General features: G+C 39.3%; 1 protein-coding gene across 1 annotated transcript in view; it reads right to left on the bottom strand.

The window, feature by feature from the left end:
* Positions 1–271: 271 nt before the first annotated feature.
* The window catches only part of AIG1 (androgen induced 1), a 313,034-nt gene continuing 292,006 nt past the window's right edge, over positions 272–21,299 (bottom strand). Inside the window, exon 8 of the mRNA XM_030809769.1 lies at positions 272–962. Within this exon, the coding sequence (XP_030665629.1) occupies positions 939–962 (24 nt within the window). The 3' untranslated portion in view covers positions 272–938. The remainder of the gene's footprint in view (positions 963–21,299) is intronic.

Below are 21,299 nucleotides of genomic sequence, written 5' to 3'. Positions count from 1 at the left end.
CCACCAGGGCAAAATCTTTATCTGAAGTGTGTTACTCCAGCATTGAGCTACATAAAGGAGTTAGTGGGACACCAGATCTGGAGCCTGAGAGTTGGCTTGTCTCTGATTTGTTGGTCTGGCAAAATGTATTCTATTCTGCACAACAATCTCCCATGGAGTTAATTTTTCTGTGGAAGATGTGCACACAAGTGTGTGTGTGTGTGTGAGAGAGAGAGAGACAGAGAGAAAGACAGAGGAAGACATACACACACACGGAGAGAGAGAGAGAGGGAGAGAGAGCCAGCTATGCTCCAAGAAGTGCAAAGTTAAAATACATGGAAATTAACAAAACCAAGGACAGAGAGGTGAAAATGAAAATGAGACAGTCCTGAGCCAGATTCTGTTAGAAAAATAGCAACAGAAAAGTACCAGTACTTATAAATAACGCTGAAATAATGCTTTGTTCTCGGCAGTTTAGCTATATGTCTGTATTTAAATAAGATTTTTTTAACTTCCCACAGTACACTGATGTATAAATAAGATTTATATGGAGTAAAGCAATTTCAGGTTCTAGGAAATTCCTTAAGTAAAATTATTTATTTAAAAATACTCAGATATGATAAGCATTTTCCAGTTTTCAATTAAGATCTGCTTATTTCAAGAAATATCTAATATAATAAACCAAGATACAAATTTCAAGGCTGCTACCCTACAACAAAAAGATACAGATGTTCTTTTGCGCTTTATTGTTATAAAATAGGACACATATGGAATTGTTCATAATTGTTCCCATAGTAGGAAAAATGCATAGTGACAATTATGAACCTAAATCTCTTTTTCTAGTCATTTGACCTATTTGGAGGCAGCATGGTAGAATGCAAAGAATAAAAGCTTTGTCAATCGTGGGCTCAAATCCCGGCATTGCCACTTCTTGTATGATCTCAAGCGAGTTCCATAATCTATCTAAGCTTCAGGTTCCTCTCCTATAAAAAAAAGATGGTATTTTAGGAGATGGTTTTGAATATTAGAGATGGCATATTTAAGTACACAGAGAATGGCACTTGATAGGAACTCTACGATAGCAGCTATTTGCAATGAACTGAATGTTTGTGTCTCCTCAAAAGTTTATGTTGAAACCCTAATCCCAATGTGATGGTATTTGAAGATGGAGCCATTGGAAAGTGATTAGGTCATGAGGGTGGAGCCCTCATGAATGGGATTAGTGCCCTTATAAGAAAAGGCTGGAGAGCTTGCTAGCTTTCTTTCCACCATGTGAAGACATAGCAAGAAGTCAATAGTCTGCCACTCAGAAGAGGACCCTCACCAGAACCTGACCATGCTAGCAGCTTGATCTTGGACTTCCAGCCTCCATAACTGTAAGAAATATTTCTGTTGTTCATAGACCACCCAGCCTATGGCGCTTTATTATAGCAGCCTGAGCTGACTAAGACACTATTGTTATTCCATTCCCTTGACCTGGCCTGTTGCAAAACTCCCAGCTACATGTCTACGTGTAGGATGAGAAAGAACTAGTATATCCACAGTGTGGACATGAAAATAAGTTCTCTCTTCATCGAGATGGAAGGTCATGGAGGAAGCCGTGCTAATATGAACATACATGAAAGCTACTCTCTGGCAGTCACCGCTGATTTTCCATGCTCACAGTGACGGGCATAGAAGGGGCTCTCTCATTCTCATCCTAGACACACCATCATTGTAAACATTTGTGCTCCCATTGGAAGGTCTAATGACCACTTCTGAGCGAGATTCCTACCTGCATGAGTTGGGAAGCTGAGCCAGAGGTGTCTAGGATCACTTCCAGCCACAAACCGAATTTAAGGAGAACCTAATCTGGAAGAAGTGTTAAGGAAAAGTGCAAACACAAAAAGCTTGGCAGCTGAAAAGAAGTCCTGTCACTCCAACAGCTTCTCATCATTTAAAAAGAGGTAAACACACACACACACACACACACACACACACACACACACACAAGAGAGAGAGAGAGAGAGAGAGAGAAATGTGAATGTCTGAGGGTGGTCTGTGCAGATCTAGCCCCTGACTGCGACATTTCCCACAATTTTCTCCTCACTCTGCTTCGGCCGCCTCGGTCTAGCTTCAGGCCTGCACTCCTGTTCTCTCTGCCTGGAAAGCCCTTCTCCTTGATCTTTGCATGGCTCAGACCCTCATTATGCACAGGTATCTGCTCGAAAAGAAGGCCTTCCTGACCCTCTCTGGGTAAGAGAGTGCCCACCCCATCTTTCTCTTCCTCCATCCTGCATTTTTTTCCTTCTTTGCCTTCCTTCCTATCTTTCCCTAACCGCTACCCTGCTTTCTTATTTTTTTTTTCTTCATTGCACTTAACACGACTGGAAAAATTATTTATTCACTTTTTCTTGTTTTCTTATGTCTGTCTTTAACACTAGAATTTAAGTATCATTAGAGTGAGGGATTTGTACTTACATCGCTGGTATGCGGTAGGCACTCACTCAGTATTTGCAACATGAATGAATAAATAAACAGAGAAGCAGGAGACTGGATTGTCTCTTTGAGTAGGTAATGACTTTCCAACTCCATGATTCTGCAAGTATTTTCCAAATGCAGTTAGATTGGGAGTATTAATGAATTTCTGTTTTCAGTTTACACAAGGTCATGACTAAACCAGTTCCTATTTAGTAGCTATTCAAGTAACAGTAAGTAATTCAAGTGACTGTACTCAAAGTTAAGCCAGTAAATCTTTAGGTTGGAGGTGAAATCTGCCATACAGGCCTCTGAGTATTCTCTTGTGTGTGACCTGTGGCCCATTACATAATTGGACAAGTCTTAAAACTGCAGAAGTGTTTGGGTTCTCCACTACCACAAAACCAACAGTACTATTTATAAGCAATATTTAGACCCAACACTGTAAGCTCAAGGAGGACAGGAAGCACATTTTTTTCTCTCACTGTTTCATATTCAGAATTTAGCACAATACTGGGCACATCATTTAATGAGGAGCTTAACAAATGCCATTAAATAAATAGACATTCAACTTTTATTTCTCCTGGTGACTTTAGCATTGTAAACAGCTAATGAGACTATTGATCATGCTCTGGCCTTTGCATCTAAATACCCACCCAGTACAGTTACTGGGGTGCTGACGCCCTGATCCTTTCTCCTTCCTTCTGATGAAATGGCACGTCATCCTTCTTGGTAATCATTTTCCTGCTGCCTTGGTGCTTTTTGGCCTCATTCAGTGGATGCTGCTTTTGTAGCTACCTCTGTTTGTGTCTTTGTCCCCACCTGTTGCTCCTCTGGGCTTGCTGTTTGGCTGTAGCCACCACGATGGCTTCTGAAGATGAAGCATAGTTATGTCACAACTCATGGACAAGGCTTTCTCAGCTCAACCCTGAGTGGGTGACAGTGTCATCCTCAGAGTAATCAGAGGTCTTTTTCAGTGTCTAACATGCAATCTGCTCCTTCAATGTGACAACACTGCCTGGAAGACCTCAGAGCACCTTACCCAAGACTGCACTAGAAGATGAAGGAAAGGCATGTGACTCTCCCTGACCCCACTGGAATATACCCAATAGCTTACATCTTTTGATTTTCTTATCAAAAGAGAATCAAATTCTCTTGATTCTCTTATCAAAAGGTGTTAAGGTAAAAACACCTTAGGATGTTTTCAAAATCTTCCCCACCTGGGACATCCTTATCTTACCCATGGATGCCGGGCAGCCCTTTTCTCCCCTTCTGGTCTGAAAAAGTCTTCTTTAGCATCCACTCCTAATGCCCCAGGAGCACTCCTGCAAATGAGACCCTAGAGATCTGGAGTTACCAGCAGGGGCAAATTAAGTCCCTACTTGAATTTTTGTTACATACTTAATTTAGTTGACCAATATCCAAAAACAGAAAAAGATAAAAGAAAAGTAGAGAGCTTTATTATAATTTTAACAACTATTTTCCAAACCTTTCTAACTTGATTTTTACTTATTTAAAAAATATTTTCAGGCTCTCCTTTCCTTAAAGGAGTAAATTTTGCTCTGTTGCCATTAGATTTACACATGATCAAAACCCTGAAATTCCTTAAAACATCCTTAATTTTAACTTTATTTAATGTTTTTATTTTTTAGAATAAGAGTTCAATGACTGACCCCCACTGCCCTCTGAGGGTAGAGATTACCACTCCCGAATTCACAAAGTCTATCTCAGTGAAGGACGTCTCTGTCCATCAGCAGAAGACCCAAATTCCTTGTAGAAAATGGGCTTTCAACTTGTGTTTTTTTTATGATCCAGGACCAAATATAAGATTTTATTAACATGTAGGCTAAATTTTTCCTGTTCAGTATAAGCAGTGGACCACAGGGAAAACAAATAGAGCATACAAGCCCTAAAATGTTTTAATGAGAAAGTTTTTTTATTGATGCCTAGCATGTATCTGAGAAGTGTTAAATATTGTTGATGCAAAGAAGAATGAGCCATGTTCTACATTCAAGGAGCACAGTCTAGTAGAACAGAAAGGCTCACTTATGTTAGGTTTAAAAAAATAATCACCCTGCTGGACATAATTGATATATTTCAGACCTCTGAAGGGATGGAGAGGATGGAGCCACTTCCTTGCCTGCTTTAGTCTGTGGTTTGAATGAGGGAGGTGGACGAGACATTGAGAACCAAGAGAGGGCATTTCTCTATCCACTCTCCCTCTCTCCCTTCTTTCTTCTTCTTCACTTTTTCTCCTCCTTGTCCTCCTCCTCTTTCCTCTGTCTCTCTCTTTTTACCTCCTGACTTCGTAAAACCCCTCCACTTGCAAATATTTCCTTCTGTCTCCCCACTGATGTCTGTTCTTCATTTCCTCTCACAACTCAGTGATACGGATAAGTGAAGAAAGATGCTTTTTTGGACCTTCCGTCACCAAATGGAAACGATAGTGTCCAAGTCTTTGAGTTCTTTAAAGGCATTTGCTCTCTAAAGCATTTTTACAACAGCCCTGTTCACTGAAGGTAAGTGATGCTCTGGAGTCAAGAGTCCTTTCTTTTGCTGCAAGGAGTGGAGGAGGTTTTTTATTACACACTTGGAGAGGTGCCAGTATATTTGTTGAATTTATTGCAAACCTGCTTTAGGGTACTATTGGCTCATTAAACTCAGTTTTTTAATGCATAAGAAACCCAATAAGACCTGATAAGACCATCTGGACCATACTAGGGGCAATGCTAGCTATTAATACCTGCAAATTACTTACACTTTAAAATAATCCATTTCAGTCTGACTAATTAAGTCATATTTTCTCCAGAAAATAGCAGCAAAACAATGTTTTAATAGTTCCTTAACCTCCTTTTGCATCACTTGACTTGATGCATGATAGTTTAAAAAATTTTTAGAGCCTATATTTATATAAAATAATTTTAAATTATAACTGATGTTTATGTTAATAATATCAACTGTATACTGACTATCTGGTATGAGCCATTAATACATACTATGTATATTATCGTGATTTTATACGCATTTCCATTTCAAACTGTATCCATGCAAGACAGGCAGTGTTCTTGCTATTTATCAAATGAAAAAAATTGAACACCAGAAAAGTTAGGTATCTTTCTCTAATTCACACAGCTAGTAAATGGCAAAGCCAAGATTTAAGTGTGGTTGTGTATATTAACACTATCGCATGTATATTTGTCATGTAAATTATATGATAAATCATTCTCATTTTATTTTCAAAGAATTGTTGAAATTGAAATATAACCATATTCTTTTCTATATAAAAGTAATTGTATTAATCTGTTCTCATGCTGCTAATAAAGACACACTTGAGACTGGGTAATTTATAAAGGTAAGGGGTTTAATTGACTCACAGTTTAGCATGGCTGGGGAGGCCTCAGGAAACTTACAATCATGGTAGAAGGGAAAGCAAACATGTCCTTCTTCACGTGGCAGCAGGAAGAAGAATGAGAGCTGAGTGAAGGGGGAAGCCAACTATAAAACCATCAGATCTCATGAGAACTTACTAACACGAGAACAGCATGGGAGAAACCACCCCTATGACTCAATTATCTCCACCTTGTCCTGCCCTTGACAGGTGGGGATTATTACAATTCAAGGTGAGATTTGGGTTGGGACACAGAGCTAAACCATATCAGTAATATAGGCTGGTTTGTGGAGGAGGAGATGACAATTGGTGATCGATGTCAACAAATCTTTTTAGGATCAAGAAAGGAGATTAACTAATTGGTGACTGACAGCAGAATATGGACAACTGAAATCGAACAATCTGCAGAAAGAGAATATGAAAGAAACAGTTGATGCGCGCTACAGAGCTTTGGGAAGGCTCGGAAGTAAGGACTTCCCACAGTGGTGTGCTGGTTAAGAAACTCTCTAGCAAAACAAGAAAATCTTTGATTTGTAGTGTTTGTTGATTTCTGTGTTGCACACCCTCCCGCTATAAGCAATTTCAAGCAACCAACAGCTCCAGTGCAACAAGGAGCCAGGTATCTTAGAAGGTGGGGAAAGAAATGAAACTGACAACAGCAGGATTGATCAGAAGTCTTTAAATTCTAAAACATTTTTAGATTCAGAGGGTACATGTGCAGGTTTTTTACGTGGATATACTGCATAGTGGTGAGGTTTGGGCTTTTAGTGTACCCACCACCCAAATAGTGAACATTGTATCCAATAGGTAATTTTTCAACCCTATCTTCCCCTCTTTTAGAGTCTCCAGTATCTATTTTTTCCATCTTTATGTCTATATGTACCATTGTTTAGCTTCTACTTATAAGTGAGAACATGTGGTATTTGATTGTCTGTTACTGAGTTATTTCAGTTATGATAATGGCCTCCAGCTCCATTTGAGTTGCTGCAAAGGACATTATTCATTCTTTTTCTATGGTTGCATAGTATTCCATGGTGTATAAATGCTACATTTCCTTTACCTAATCAACTGCTGATGGACACTTATGTTGATTTTGTGACTTTGCTCTTGCGAATAGTGTTGCAATAAACATAGAAGTACAGGTGTCTTTTTGATATAATGATTCCTTTTCCTTTGGGTAGATACCCAGAAGTGGGATTGCTGGGTTGAATGGTAGTTCTATTTTTAGTTCTTTGAGAAATCTCTATACTGTTTTCCATAGGGGTTGAACGAATTTACATTCCCAACAATAGTGTATAAGAGTTCCCTTTTCTCTGCATCCTCACCAACATCTATTGTTTTTTTGACATTATAATACTAGTCATTCTGACTGGTGTGAGGTGGTATTTCACTGTGGTTTTAATTTGCATTTCTCCGATGCTTAGTGATGTTCAGCATTTTTTCATGTTTATTGGCAAGTTGTATGTCTGGTTAGAAGTCCTTTTAAGTAGGAGTTAAACTCACTCTACAGAGAACTTCCATGACCTCAGTCAGAGACAAGAATTTATTCTTGGAGATAAAGAACCAGGGCCATTTAGCCCTCAGGCACAGCAGAGGAAGACTGAATGCAGTACTGAAACTTTAAAAGATGAGTGTATTAATCTGTTCTCACACTGCTAATAAACACATACCTGAGACTGGGTAATTTACAAAGGAAAGCAGCTTAACGGACTCACAGTTCCACATGGCTGGGAGGACATCACAATTATGGCAGAAGGTGAATGAGGAGCAAAGTCACGTCTTACATGGCGGCAGACAAGAGAGTGTGTGCAGGGAAACTGCCCTTTTATAAAACCATCAGTTCTCATGAGACTTACTCACTGTCCCAAGAACAGCATAGGAAAAGCCTGCCCCCGTGATTCGATGACCTCCCACCAGGTCCCTTCCACAACATGTGGGGATTATGGAGAGCTACAATTCAAGATGATATTTGGGTGGGGACAGAGCCAAATCATATCAATTAGCATAGATTTAATGTCTGATGGCTTTCCAGAGAGCAAGGGGAGAGGATGCAGAGAGAGAGAGAGAGAGAGAGAATGAGAGAAAGAGTAAGAGAGAGAGCAGAGGAAGTGGGAAAAATATTATAGAAATAATGTAAGGAAACTTCTGAGAACTGGCAGACATACATTTTCAGATTGTAAAGGCCTAACAATACTCAGTACATTGAATTTAAAAGACTCACACCAGGGCACATTGTGAAGTTTAATAACACTGGGAATAAACAGACAAGCCAAAAAGTTTTTAGAGAGAGAGAGAGACAGAGACAGAGACAGAGAGAGAATGGCAGATAAAGAAATGGGGATTATAATAAGTATTAGGCTTCTCAGCATCAACTGAAGAAGCTCAAAAACAGTGAAGCACAGTTTTAAATATGAGTGGAAATTATTTCTAAACTAGAATTGTGTCCTTATTCATGAACCATGAAGATAGAATAAAGACCCATCCAGACATGTAACAAGAAAAGAAACCAAAAAAAAAAAAATACAACTTCCCATGTATTCTCTCTTAGGAAATCTTTGGAGGCACCTCCTTCCCTCCCTATCTCCCTCCCTTCCTTCCTTCCTATCTCCCTCCCTTCCTTCCTTCCTTCCTTCCTTCCTTCCTTCCTTCCTTCCTTCCTTTCACCCTTCCTTCTTCCCTTCCTTCTTTCCTTCTCTTTTCTCTTTCTTTCTTTTATTGAGACAGGGCTTTGTGCTGTTGCCTAGGATGGTGTGCAGTGGTGTCATCATAGCTCACCAAAACCACCAGCTCCTGGGCTCAAGCAATCCTCCCAGCTCAGCCTCCCAGGTAGCTGGGACTACAGGTGGGTGCCACCAACCTGGCTAATTTTTTACATTTTTGTAGAGATAGGATTTCATTTTGTTGCCTAGGTGGGTCTCAAACTCCTGGCATCAAGCGTTCCTCCTGCCTCTGGCCTTCCTAGCTGTTGGGATTATAGCTGTGAACCACCACGTCCAGCTCTGAGGCTTTTCTTATGTAAATAAAGAATAAACCAAGAAAGAGGAAGACATGGAGTCCCCAAAACAATGGCTCAAACTTGGGAGAGAAGAAAAGGGAGTTTCCAGGTGGATGGAGACAGCAAGTTTCAGGGTGTCACCTGTGGAGCAGGCCAAGCAGCCTGGTCACATGGAGCAAAAGGAAGGAAGGCCCCCAGAGAGAACCTTTCAAGTAAAATGATGAGATGGATAGATGGCCTGATGTGTTTGATCCTATTGAGAGGGACTTCATGCTTCTGATGAAAAGTTTGGGTAAGGATTAGTAATAGCAAAATTAAAAAATTAAGCAAGCAAGCAAACACATGAGGCTATTATTATAATAGCTTCAGAAAGCAAAAGTTGTGTGAGAAAGTATTTGTAATCATAGACACCACCTGGCTCTATGGTACAGATGTTAGAGCATCAAACTCCACAGTGTGATGTAATTTGCTATATGAATTGAGATTTGATGTGATCAAGGAAAACCAGAGATATGGCAGTTGCCTAGGAACATTTTGATTTGTAACTATCATAGTTTTTCAGTAGTTTCCCTTTGTCATTCTCTTGGGGTGTTATTTTTCCCCCAACAAAATTCTGCCTTCTCTAGGATCCTATGATCAATGAAAACAAGTAACACTCTGGAGCAATTCCTGTCTTTATTTAAGCAGGTGCTAAATAATTATAGACATCGTTAACATTTAAAGGGTGTATTTCCTTTTAAGTCCTTAAAGTACATGTTCACATTCATGTTTCCTATGAAAAGTAAATTTCAATGAGGAGAAAAAACAAAATGGCAAAGCAGTTTGAAAAGCCCAAATCTTGACTGGTTCTGGTGAATAGAAATGTGACAGGTGGTTTCATCTTCCTGAAATCACCATTTTATTCTGAAAAGAATGGAAGTAACTCTGGCTTAGAATCCCTTTAGAAATGATAGGGACTTTGAACTCTTCTTTCGTAAGGTGCAAGTTGTGAGTTACATATACTTTCTAGGAAGTCATATGCGATTGACTGATGTGTTGACATCCAGAGATCAGTTGTGCCATGTATCTATTTTCCAGGCTTATTGATTTAAAATAGCTCCACAATGAAAACAAAGGTTGACACTGAGGGTTACTAGACACTGAGGGTTTTTTTTTTTCTGGAGTTATTGTTCTTAGGTCCTGGAATTTACTTTCTTGAAAGTCTTTTAAAACTACGATAGTATCTCATATTTCCCCAGTGGTTCTGCCTAAAGGCAGAGAAATAGATTGCAATGACCTCTCAAGACCCCCTTTGAGTCCTAATGTGTCTGAGTTTGCCACCTGTCCTGCAGGCCACCAGAAGGTGTCAACCATTAACCACAGGAAGTTCTATGGCCCCATGAAAATAGTGATTAGTAAGAGAGGCATACCCGAAGTTGACCTGCCATCCATGCACCTGATTTTCTCCTTGGATACCTTTAAGGTGTTAGAGTTAAGATGAGAGATCTCCATAACACGCAGAGAATGGATCTACAAAAGAATTTTAAAAGATATTATTTTCTCTTGTCTTTTTAGTGATACAATTTGTAATGAAGGTAAACCTGTGAAGATTCATTGCTGTGTTTTTAAAAGCTGTAATTGCAGAAACTTAAACCTCCTTAATCTGGAATTTGGGCTAAAAACCACCACTAAATTAGGAGACTGCCAATACTCCTTCTTTTAACCATACAGATGAAATATAATCACACTAGAGCTTTTCTTAGAACCCATCTGGATGCCTGGGAAAAGTAATATGAAGAATTCAAAATTTTCCTAGGCACATAAAATAATGAGCATGTTTTAATGTGTTTCAACTCAGTGAAAAATTTTTACTCCATGAGTGTGAAAGTAAGATTTGATCTGGAAAAGATTTCTGTATTATATTAGGACTACTTATCATTTTTTCAGATAAAGCTGTATCATTTTACAAAGTGCAACTGTATGAAGATATAGAGAACTGAAACTTACTTTACAGCAAAATCTGAGCAATTTTATGATTAAACAGTTTCCTTCTTCCCTAGAGACATGCAAATAATAAAAACTGCCCCAGAATTATGTAATTTAATCTTTGTTTATTCAGACATTCACTCAACACTTCTTTCTTGTGGTTGTGTTTATTGTGTTAACGGATTATTTATATTTTCCTAATTTTTCTTTTCTCTTCTGTCTCCCTCTTTCATTTATAAGAGTGCTGGTGGTTACATTGGGCCCAGCAGGATAACACAGGATAATCTCCCTAGCTCTCCAAATCTGATCAGCAACCTTAATTCCATCTGCAATCTTAACTCTCCTTGGCCATGAGATATAACACATTCAGAGGTTCCAGGGATGAAGACATAGACATTATTCTGCCTATGACATCATATCAATTCTTACCACAGTAGTCTCAGGCTGATCCATTAAAAAATATACTTTAGCTGGGTGCGGTGGCTCACACCTGTAATCCCAACACTTTCAGAAACCAAGGTGAGAGGATGGCTTAAGCCGAAGAGTTGGAGGCTGCAGTGAGCTATGATCACACCACTGCATGCCAGCCTGGGCGACAGAGAGAAACCAAGTCTCTAAAAAAACAACAAATAACATATGCTGGATAACATCACAACTCTATTTGAAACCTTCCAATAACTTGATGTCTGTTAGGGTAAAAACCAAAGTCCTTGTAATAATACTTCCCATGCCTTTTATGGTCTGACTCCCTGCTCCATCCCTGACTTCCAGCCTGCTCAGCCCCAGCCGGTCCCAAATACACCCCACCCCTCCAGAAAAACCTTGCCTCGGGGCATTTTCCTTAAATATTCACATGGCTGATTCCATTAGCTGCAAAAATATAATTGAATGTCACCTTATCAGTGACTTTCTTGATAAAATAACTTCTCTCATTTGTCGGCAATTCTTATCACCCTTATTTGATTTTATTTTCGCTGTAGTACTTATCTTTATATGACCTGCTATATATTTACTGTTGTTGTTTTAATGTTCTGTCTTACCCATGTCCGCTAGTGAGGCTGTGTGTAGGATGAGAGTAGGACTTTTGTTCTTATCGTTCACTGTTGTATCTCCAGTTCTGAGAAAAGTGCCTGGCACATAGAATACTTTAGTGAATGCAATAAATGGATGGATGGATGGATGGATGGATGGTTGGATGGATGGATGGATGGATGGTTGGATGGATGGATGGATGAATGGATTGGATGGATGGACGGATGGATGAACAGACAGACGGACGGATGGATGGACGGATGGATGGATGGAGTGCTGTTGCTTTACACAGGGCAGAGTTTATGAGGTGAGGGGAAATGGCCCCTGTTAAGTAGAGTGCTTGGATTTATCACAAATGTGTTTTTGAATAAAAGGAATTTTCTCAGCTTTATCACTAAGTGAAGAGGTACAGAGAGTTCCTTAGTCGACATGACTAATTTTTCCTAGAATTATAAGAATTTGCTCTAAAAACTCTTCTGGAGAGGGCAGAAGGCCCAGGAGCACACCCAGCTTGTGGCAGATGCCATGTGGAGCCTGCGCCCAGGAAACTGCAGCCAGGTCCAGGGAGCCTCACAGCCTCAGACAAAAAGAGAAGCTCGGCTTAAAGTCTACATGTGTTTAAATTTGTTTTTAAATTCTTCATTTCAAAAGGTGAAAATGGGGCCAGGCACAGCGGCTCAGGCCTGTAATCCCAGCACTTTGGAAGGCCGAGGTGGGTGAATCACTTGAGGTCAGGAGTTCGAGACCAGTCTGGCCCACATGGTGAAACCCTGTCTTTACTGAAAATACAAAGTTAGCCGGGTGTGGTGGCGCATGCCTGTAATCCCAGCTGCTTGGGAGGCTGAGACAGGAGAATCACTCGAACCCTGGAGTTGGAGGTTGCAGTGATCTGAGATCGTTGCACTGCACTCCAGTCTGGGCGACAAGAGCAAGACTCCATCTTAAAAAAAAAAAAAAAAGAAAGAAAAGAGAGGTGAAAATAGACCAGGCATGGTGGTGCCCACCTGTAATTGCAATGCTCTGGAAGGCTGAGGTGGGAGGAACACTTGAGCCCAGAATTTCAAGACCAGCCTGGGCAACATATGAAGACCCCATTTCTGCAAAAAATAAAAACAAATTAGCCAGATGTGGTGGCATGCACCTGTAGTCCCAGCTACTCCAGAGGCTGAGGTGGGAGGATCACTGGGTCCCGGGAGTTCAAGGCTGCAGTGAGTTGTGATGGTGCCACTGCCCTCCAGCTTGGGCCACAAAAGGAGACCCTGTTTCTTAAAAAAAAGTTTGTGTGTTGGGGAAGGGGGGGGGCGTTGTGTGAGAGAGAAAATTCTTCTCCATTAAATTTCTGCCAAATTGTTGTCTATTTCTCAGAAATATTGAAAATATTAACTTACCCATGTTAGCACATATGTGTTTCAGACAGAAATCTGCTGATACACCAATTTTAAGTGGTAAAATGTATAAACTGAAAACAAAACACAAAAAAGCAGCACATGCAGAAAATTTTTAATCTCAGGGTGAAATTTTCAAGGACAATGGAACCTAATGGTAATTTATTGGAAGTAACCCAAATTTCATGCAAAAAAATGCTCCAGGAAGAGTTGACAGCGCTTCCCTTGAGGCAAAAGAAGAACCATGGTACAGAAACTGCTTCATTCTTTTCTGTGCCCTGAATCATTTTCTGAATTTCTTACTTCCCATTCCCATTCTAAAACTTTTGCTTTAGCTGTGTGGTTCTTTATATAATGTTGAAATTGCAAAAAATAAACAAAAATGGCATAAGGTTTTGTGGAGTTTTATTGCTGCATTTTTATCCTTAAAGCAGACAAAGAAATAGCTGATAAAATTCAGAGTCCTTCCATATTTATCCAGTATCTGCTTTTCAGGTGCATTAATTTTATATATACCTTTGGGAGTGATGGATATACTCCCTATCTTGACTGTGGTCATGACTTCATGGTATATACATACATCAAAACATCAAAATGTGTGTTTTAAGTGTGGGCAATTTATGCCAACTCTACCTCAGTGAAGATATTTTTAAAATTTTAGAAATGCACACACATCCATTCTAAAGCTACACTGTCTAATGAAATCCCACGGTTATTTAACTTAATTAAAATAAAATAAAGTTAGAAATTAAGTTCCTTCATTGTACTAGACACACCTCAAACGCTCAATACTTTCATATGGCTAGTGGCTATCCTATTAGTGCAGACACAGGACATTCCCAGCACTGCAGGAAGTTCTATTGGACAGCATTGCTGTAAATAATTCTCCTACTTAGCCCTCGTTTTCATTTCAATGCCTTTATTTTATGATCTTATCAAAGCTGAGGTCTCCTGCTTTTAGCCTCCATGTAGAAACTGGGGCAATCTTTCTAAAATGCAAATCTGCCCTAGTTACTTCCTGCTCAAAATCCCTCAAATTTCCCCACAAGATGAAATCCAAACTCTTGCAAATGTAAGCTAAGGGAAGGACCTTTCCGTCCTCATTTTCTGCCCTGTCTCTTTACTCCTTTATCTAGGCTCCTGTTCTCTAGAAACATTAGCGAATTTGCTCCTCATCTTTGCCAAGGAAGCTCACTATTTGCATCTCTACTGGGTGCATTTATGCTTACACTTTTAAATTTTGAAAATGATCATACCTATGAAGTCTTCCAGCTCTCCTTGGATTTTTTGTCTTTTAAGAGATGGGGTCTCACTCTGTCACCTAGGCTGGAGTGTAATGGCACAATCATAGCTTGCTGCAGTCTCAAACTCCTGGGCTCAAGTGATCCTCCCGCCTAAGCCTCCTGTGTAGATAGGACTACATGGGTGTACCACTACACCTGGCTAATTTTAAATATTTTTTTAGAGATGGGGAGTCTCACTAAGCTGCCCAGGTTGGTCTCAAAACCTGGCCTCTCTCCTGGGCCTCCCAAAGTGCTGGGGTTCCAGGTGCAAACTACCATGCCTGGCTCTTAAGACAATTAAGTGGCAAAGTTTGCCCCACGACATCTGCACGTGAGTCTATTTATTTTAGGAATCTATTGAGACTTTCTTTGTGGGTTAATGTATGTCTATTTTTATGAGTGTTCTATGTGGACTTGTAAAAGAAGGTACAATTTCTGTTTACAGAGTAGGAGGTTTGATGTGTGTATTTTACATCATTCTATGGATGATATTTTGATACGTGAACTGTATTTTCCATGCTTATACATACTCTTGAATATTATATATATTTTATTAAACATATAATCGTATTTTAAATATGTTTTTCTAAAGGATTTAAGCCTAATTTTCTTGGTCATAATAAATTGTGTACATTCATGCATCACTGAACGATGGGGGTACATTCAGAGAAATGTACCATTAGGTGATTTTGTCACCGTTTGAACGTCATAAAATGCATTTTCACAAACATAGATGCTTCAGCCTACTACACACCTAGGTTATATGCTATAGCTTATTGCTTCTAGGCTAGAAAACTACAACATGTTATTGTACTGAACAATTTAGGCAATTGTAACACAATGGCAAGTATTTGTGTATCTAAACATACTAAATGTAGAAAAGGTACAGTAAAAATATAGCATAATCTTATGGGACCACTGTCATATATGCGGTTCGTCGTTTACGGAAACGTTGTTATGCAGTGCATGACTGTACTTGAATTATCTTCGTTGGAGACAAATAATTTCATACAATTTTAGTCTCCCCCATTCTCCTCCAAACATTTCACCATTTTTAAACTCTGAGGTTTCAGGCTAGGCAATAATAATTGTGGAGAGGGTTATGAGGTTGCTCGTCCCTGTCTCGTGATCTTAGACATCTTGTAGGGATAGTTAACCACTGATCATACCAGTTCCTACTACCCATCTCTTTTACGTGTCATCGTTTGAAAATCAGAAAGTGCATGAGGTAACTATGTGACATTCTCTCTCTGTCATCTCTATGACTATGCAGAGTATATACACACATCACACAAACCTATGAAACTAAATCCGCAGTGCTGACACATTCCCTCCTGAGGCCTCTTCCCTATTCGACTGCTGGAACACTGATAACTGGGCCTTGGACCATCCAATCCTCCAGGCAGGAGTTTGAAAGAGACTTCTCAGGGCATCTAATAAACCCAACAAGAAAGACATACAGATAATAAAATTGGACGGCATCAAACTGTCCAGATAAATCCTCTAATGTGAAGTGTTCAGTGGACAATTCCTCCCACCTACTTAGAGCTACATATTGATTTTTTAGTGTTCCTCTCTTAAATATGAAGAGACAGCAAAGAACTCTCTCACTTCTGATGAAAGTCCTTAAAATGAAAAAGAGACAAGGAAGGAAACCAGCAGCAAAAGTAACTTGCAGAAAAAAAAGCTATACCGAGAAAAAGAATGTATTTAAAACTTTACTGATAACCCCAAGAAACAAAAGAAGACATTGTATGCAGAAAGCAGGAACAGGATGCTATACGATAGGAACATCCAGGAAACTGAAAAAGAGCTTTTGGAAATTAAAAAGCTGTTAGCAGTTGAAGAACTCAGTTGAAGAATTAGAAGATAAAATCAAGAAATTTCCAAGAAAGTAGAGCAAAAAGGCAAAGAGATTTTAAAAAGATTAGAGGAAAAATGACTACTCTTTATTAATCAAATCTTACATTTATTAATATGTGAAATAATTAATAATAATAAATGTATTTGAGGAAAAAGTATTTTTTTTAATCACCTGATCTGGATTGGTCCTTGCAGGCAACACAAGAGTTGAGGACATGGTGGTATGGAATGTCTGAAAGGTGACCTTGACTTGTGGTTGATTAGTTTGAAGAACACCTAAAAGAGATGTGTAATAGGAGCTGGTATTGTCAGTGGTTGATGGTCCCTACAAGTTGTCTAAGATCATGGGATGGGGCGAGCAACCTCATAACCCCCTTCAAAATAATCTTTTTAACAGTTTATTCCCATTTTCCCTTTTGATATGACTCCTATAGCTATTAGGGCAAAAGACTAAGACTCAGGTCAGTTTTAATATTTGTAATCACAGATTTAATCCTTTTAAATCTTATGTAATTTTCCACTGCCTCCGAACTTTAAGGATGATGAACACTGCATAGAAATCGTTTACATTAAAAATTACTATTTTTTTAAATAAAAAAATCATTTGCCCTTAATAGCATCTTGACCTCCTCTCTCATTGTTCACAAATTTCTCTTGTCTCAGAGCCCTGACCATGACTATCATTTATAACGCTAATCTTTTCTTTTTGCTGTTGTAATCACTAAGATTTACATTCAGATTTTATTTTTCATTAGTTAGAGCCAAGTGGACAATTTCTTTTTGGGGTAATTTATAGATGTGGCATGTTCGAAAAACACTGATCTTTTCTTGAATTACATTGTTGTTTATCTTTCCTTTGTGTTCCGTTTCTTCAGTTGGATTGTGAACTCATGAAGTTCAGCAAATTACCTTACACTTTGAATTTGCCTTTTAGTTCCAACCACATTGCATTGAAAAAGTAGCACTGGCTTCTATCTCTTGAATTCTTATTAGAAGTGGGGCCATCTTCACAGCCAGCTCATTGAATGTTTACGATAGCTCTGCGAGGAAGGAGACATTATTATCTCCACTTTCTGGATGAGAAAACTGAGGTTTATAGAAGTTAGTAACAGGGTCCCCCAGCCAGTGAATGGCAGAACTGGGAATCAAAGCCATGCCTGTCTGGATCTACAGCTGGAGCTCCTCCTAAGAACTACGCTATGTGAACTGACTATTCATTTCCCTTTGTTTCAGACAGAATAGTTTTCTTTCAGCTTCAGGAAAGTCAGCTTGGGAATATGTCACAAAAGGCAATGAAAGGTGTTATTCTGTTCATTTCTCTCTTTTCTTATCTCTCTGCTGTTTCTTACTATTGCCCCCTTTCCACTGTCCCATGGTTGGGACAGTGACAGAAATAAGAGAATGTTGGAGGATGTTGGCGACAGAGTTTTGGGGTCTTTGGCAATTATCAATATGCTAATCACTTAACAATCTTCAAACAATTTAACAGTAAAATGTCCAATGTCCAGAAACAAATTCTTTCCATTGCTATCCTGTATGGTGGAGAGCACAAAAGAATACTGTTCAAGGTTGGCAGGGGGCCTGGCAGAATCCCAGGTCCACTCTGAACCCACACCCACACCCTTGTCTCAGGCCCCCTCGCCTGTCATTCCTCTAGAGAAAAGCAGTCAAGCTTCTCAGCAGTGGGGAATGACCACCACTCCCAGTGCAGGCTGTGAAACCCACGGTCTCAAAGAAGGAGAAAGAATGCAAGTTGTGGGGAAGGGAGTGTTGTGGACAAGAATAAAGAGAGGGGACTGAAGCCTAATAAATGGGCAAAAATAATGAGTTGAGAAACAGGCTTGCTAGAAAATGGTCAGAAATCTGTGAGAAGAAGGAGAAGAGTCCCTGAGGAGAAGGGGCGGGGACAGGAGAAAGAGAAGGGGTCCCACTGAGAAGAGCAAATTGTGTACAGCCGTCATTAGCTTGGGATCGATTTCAGAGCCATCCTCAAGTTATTTTTCTTGTACTATCTTTCAAAATGTAGAATTTTATACATGTAAAAGTATATATATAAAGTACGTTATAGACACACACACATATATGGTAATTTTTACATTGTTGCAATTTCATGCCTAAATAAAGTGTGAGAAAACACACAGTAGGTAAAATAGGTTCTTTTCCTGGGTGACCATGCAAGAAAGGAGATATATTTTTACCGGGAGTATGGGATGATAATTTTTTCTCCTTTACTATTTAAAAGGGTGTATTGCTGGTAAAAAAAATTTAACTTTTGGGGATGCAAATAGCTTTTCCCAGTGTCCAGGGCTTACACCCTTGTCTCCTACATAGCTGAATTGGAAAGGTGCTTTAAGCTCAGGCCCTCCAGCAGGGAAACAGTCTTTTCTCCTGGTCATAGTTTCAATTTATATTAAAAGTATAGAGCACTTTGTGCCCCCAAGTAACTTTTTATTAGATTGTGTGGCAAGAAGTTAACTTAATGAATGTTATTTGCAAAAATTAAATAACTCCAAAATTTTGAAGGACACCTATCAAGAGAGATCTGCCCCAAAAAACAAACCTGACTGGGAATTTAGTTCCACTGGGTTGTGGCACTTCATGGGTGACTTAATCCAGATATTTCCCACTCCTGTTTACTGAATTTCTTCCCTTGTTCTCTGGGACTCTGTCCCAGCCCAGATAACAAGGTTGGAGGCACACAGAACTTGAGGACAAGAATGTCAAAAGTCCTCAGCCCAAATGTGAGGCAGGAGTGATCTGGGAGAAGACGCAGTAGGCTATCACTAGTCCCTGTCACAACCAGAAGAACAGCCTCTAAGCTGGAAGGGAAGAGAGTTGGCATAGGACTAAGAGAGTGAGACACTGGAACAGGGGCCTTGCAGCCTACTCTGGGTTGAGTCAATTTCTTGGTGGGATGTAGCAGGAAGAGAGAAATACCACACAATTTGGAGGTTGCCCACATAGAGGCACTCCATAACTTGCTATTGATACGGAATCCTCTCTTGCAGAGATATAATTGATAACACGGTATATTCAAATATAAATGCACCATTTATTTTTCTTTCGGTGGGAATTGTGGAAATAGAGTTTATACAGATCTCTATGTTTATAGGGCACAAACCATACAGATGGTCCTTTTGTGTGTGAATTTGCATGTTTTATGGATCCTATCAATAAAAAAGCATTTGACTATGCTAGAAAAAATTAAATTATCTTTCTATTTTCTCTATTGAAAATCATAATATAAAGCCAATAAAATATATACAATCCCAACTCCAACAAAAAAGAAAGGCAAGGAAAAAGTAGCATAGAAGTGTGGCAGGCACTCAATGAATGAGAATATTTGTTACTGTTCTGGATTTTTTTTTTTTTTTTTTTTGAAACAGAGTCTCATCTGTCACCCAGGCTGGAGGTCAGTGGCACCATCTCGGTTCACTGTAACCTCCACCTCCCAGGTTCTTGCAATTCTCATGCCTCAGCCTCCTGAGTAGCTGGGACTACAGGTGCACCCCACCATGCCTGGCTAATTTTTTGTATTTTTAGTAGAGATGGGGTTTCACCATGTTGGCCAGGCTGGTCTCGAACTCTTGACCTCAGGTGATCCGCCCACCTCGGCCTCCCAAAGTGCTGGGATTACAGGCGTGAGCCACCACACCCTGCCCCTGTTCTGGATTTTTGTGTGTGGCGTTTGTCAGCTTTGTAAAATTAATAATTTTTTGAAGAAATGTTCATGTTACTTATTTCATATTACATTTTTTCTTAAATAGGGCCTCCATCATAGTTAAATCTGCAGTCCTACCACACTGTATCTGCTCCTGATTCGGTTATAGAAAAAAAAAATTAGTAATCTTGGCACATTTACTTCATCTCTCAAAAATATACCCATGAATATCTCAATATAGAAAATAAATATCATTTTATTCTTAGTGGAAATAGCATTTCAATGTTTTCTTTTTTTCCTAATAGTACTAAATGCAGTTTCACTCTATGAAATCAGTCATTCTTTATATGGAGACACTGTGGTATAGGGAAAGAGATGCTCTGGGGACAGACAGGAAAACACTGAATCTTAGCACTGCCACTGACTGCAGTGGGCTCTTCAGAATGTCACTGGTCCTACAATCTCGGTCCCCTCAGTTTCTGGAAGATATGTGACAGACATACCATTATGAATCCGTCTCACCCCAGGATCAGGCCTGTCTCTATTTCAGAAGGCCCCTGTGTCTGCCAGACATAAAACAACTCTTTCATGAATAGATATTTAATTTTGTCCAATGCTTTTTCTGCATCTGTTGAGATTATCATATGGTTTTCTTTTTTATTCAACTAATATGGTAAATTGATGTATTTTATGACAGCAAACAAATCATGAATTACTGGGATAAACGCTACTTGTTCGTGGCGTATTATCTTTTTTTTATATTGCTGGAGTCAACTTGCTAATGTTTTGGTAAGAATTTTTGTGTTTATGATCTTGAGGGATGCCGGTCTGTAGGTTTCTTTTTTGTGTGGTTTGTTTGGTTTTGATATTAGCAGGAATGTCTCTAAAATATGTAGAGCTTCAGACAAATATTTTTTGCCAGGACTTTGTCTATATAAACAATTTGATTTAAAACATATTACAAAATTCATCGGCCTATGTGAGGTCCAGTAAAGATTTAGAAAAATGGGTGGAGAAGAAGTACTTATACATTTGTTTATTGTCTAATTATTGTTCATAAAAGCTTATTTTGGTAGCATCTCTTCCTGTTTAGGTCCAGAAACCGTCTCCTCCAGTTGTTTATTATCAAAGGCACAGCTTCTGGCTTATGTTCTGTCTCCCATTTTGAGAAAATGTAGCAGTGCTGTTATTACTCACCATGCTGGAATCTGCATTGCAACAGCATAGATCTTCTTACCTTTCCAATTCCCTAATACCACTTCTTTAATGTTGGTTACATCATTACTCATGA

Source organism: Nomascus leucogenys, chromosome 3, assembly GCF_006542625.1.
Source record: "Nomascus leucogenys isolate Asia chromosome 3, Asia_NLE_v1, whole genome shotgun sequence".
Lineage (NCBI taxonomy): Eukaryota > Metazoa > Chordata > Mammalia > Primates > Hylobatidae > Nomascus > Nomascus leucogenys.
This window is presented reverse-complemented; position numbering and strand designations above follow the sequence as displayed.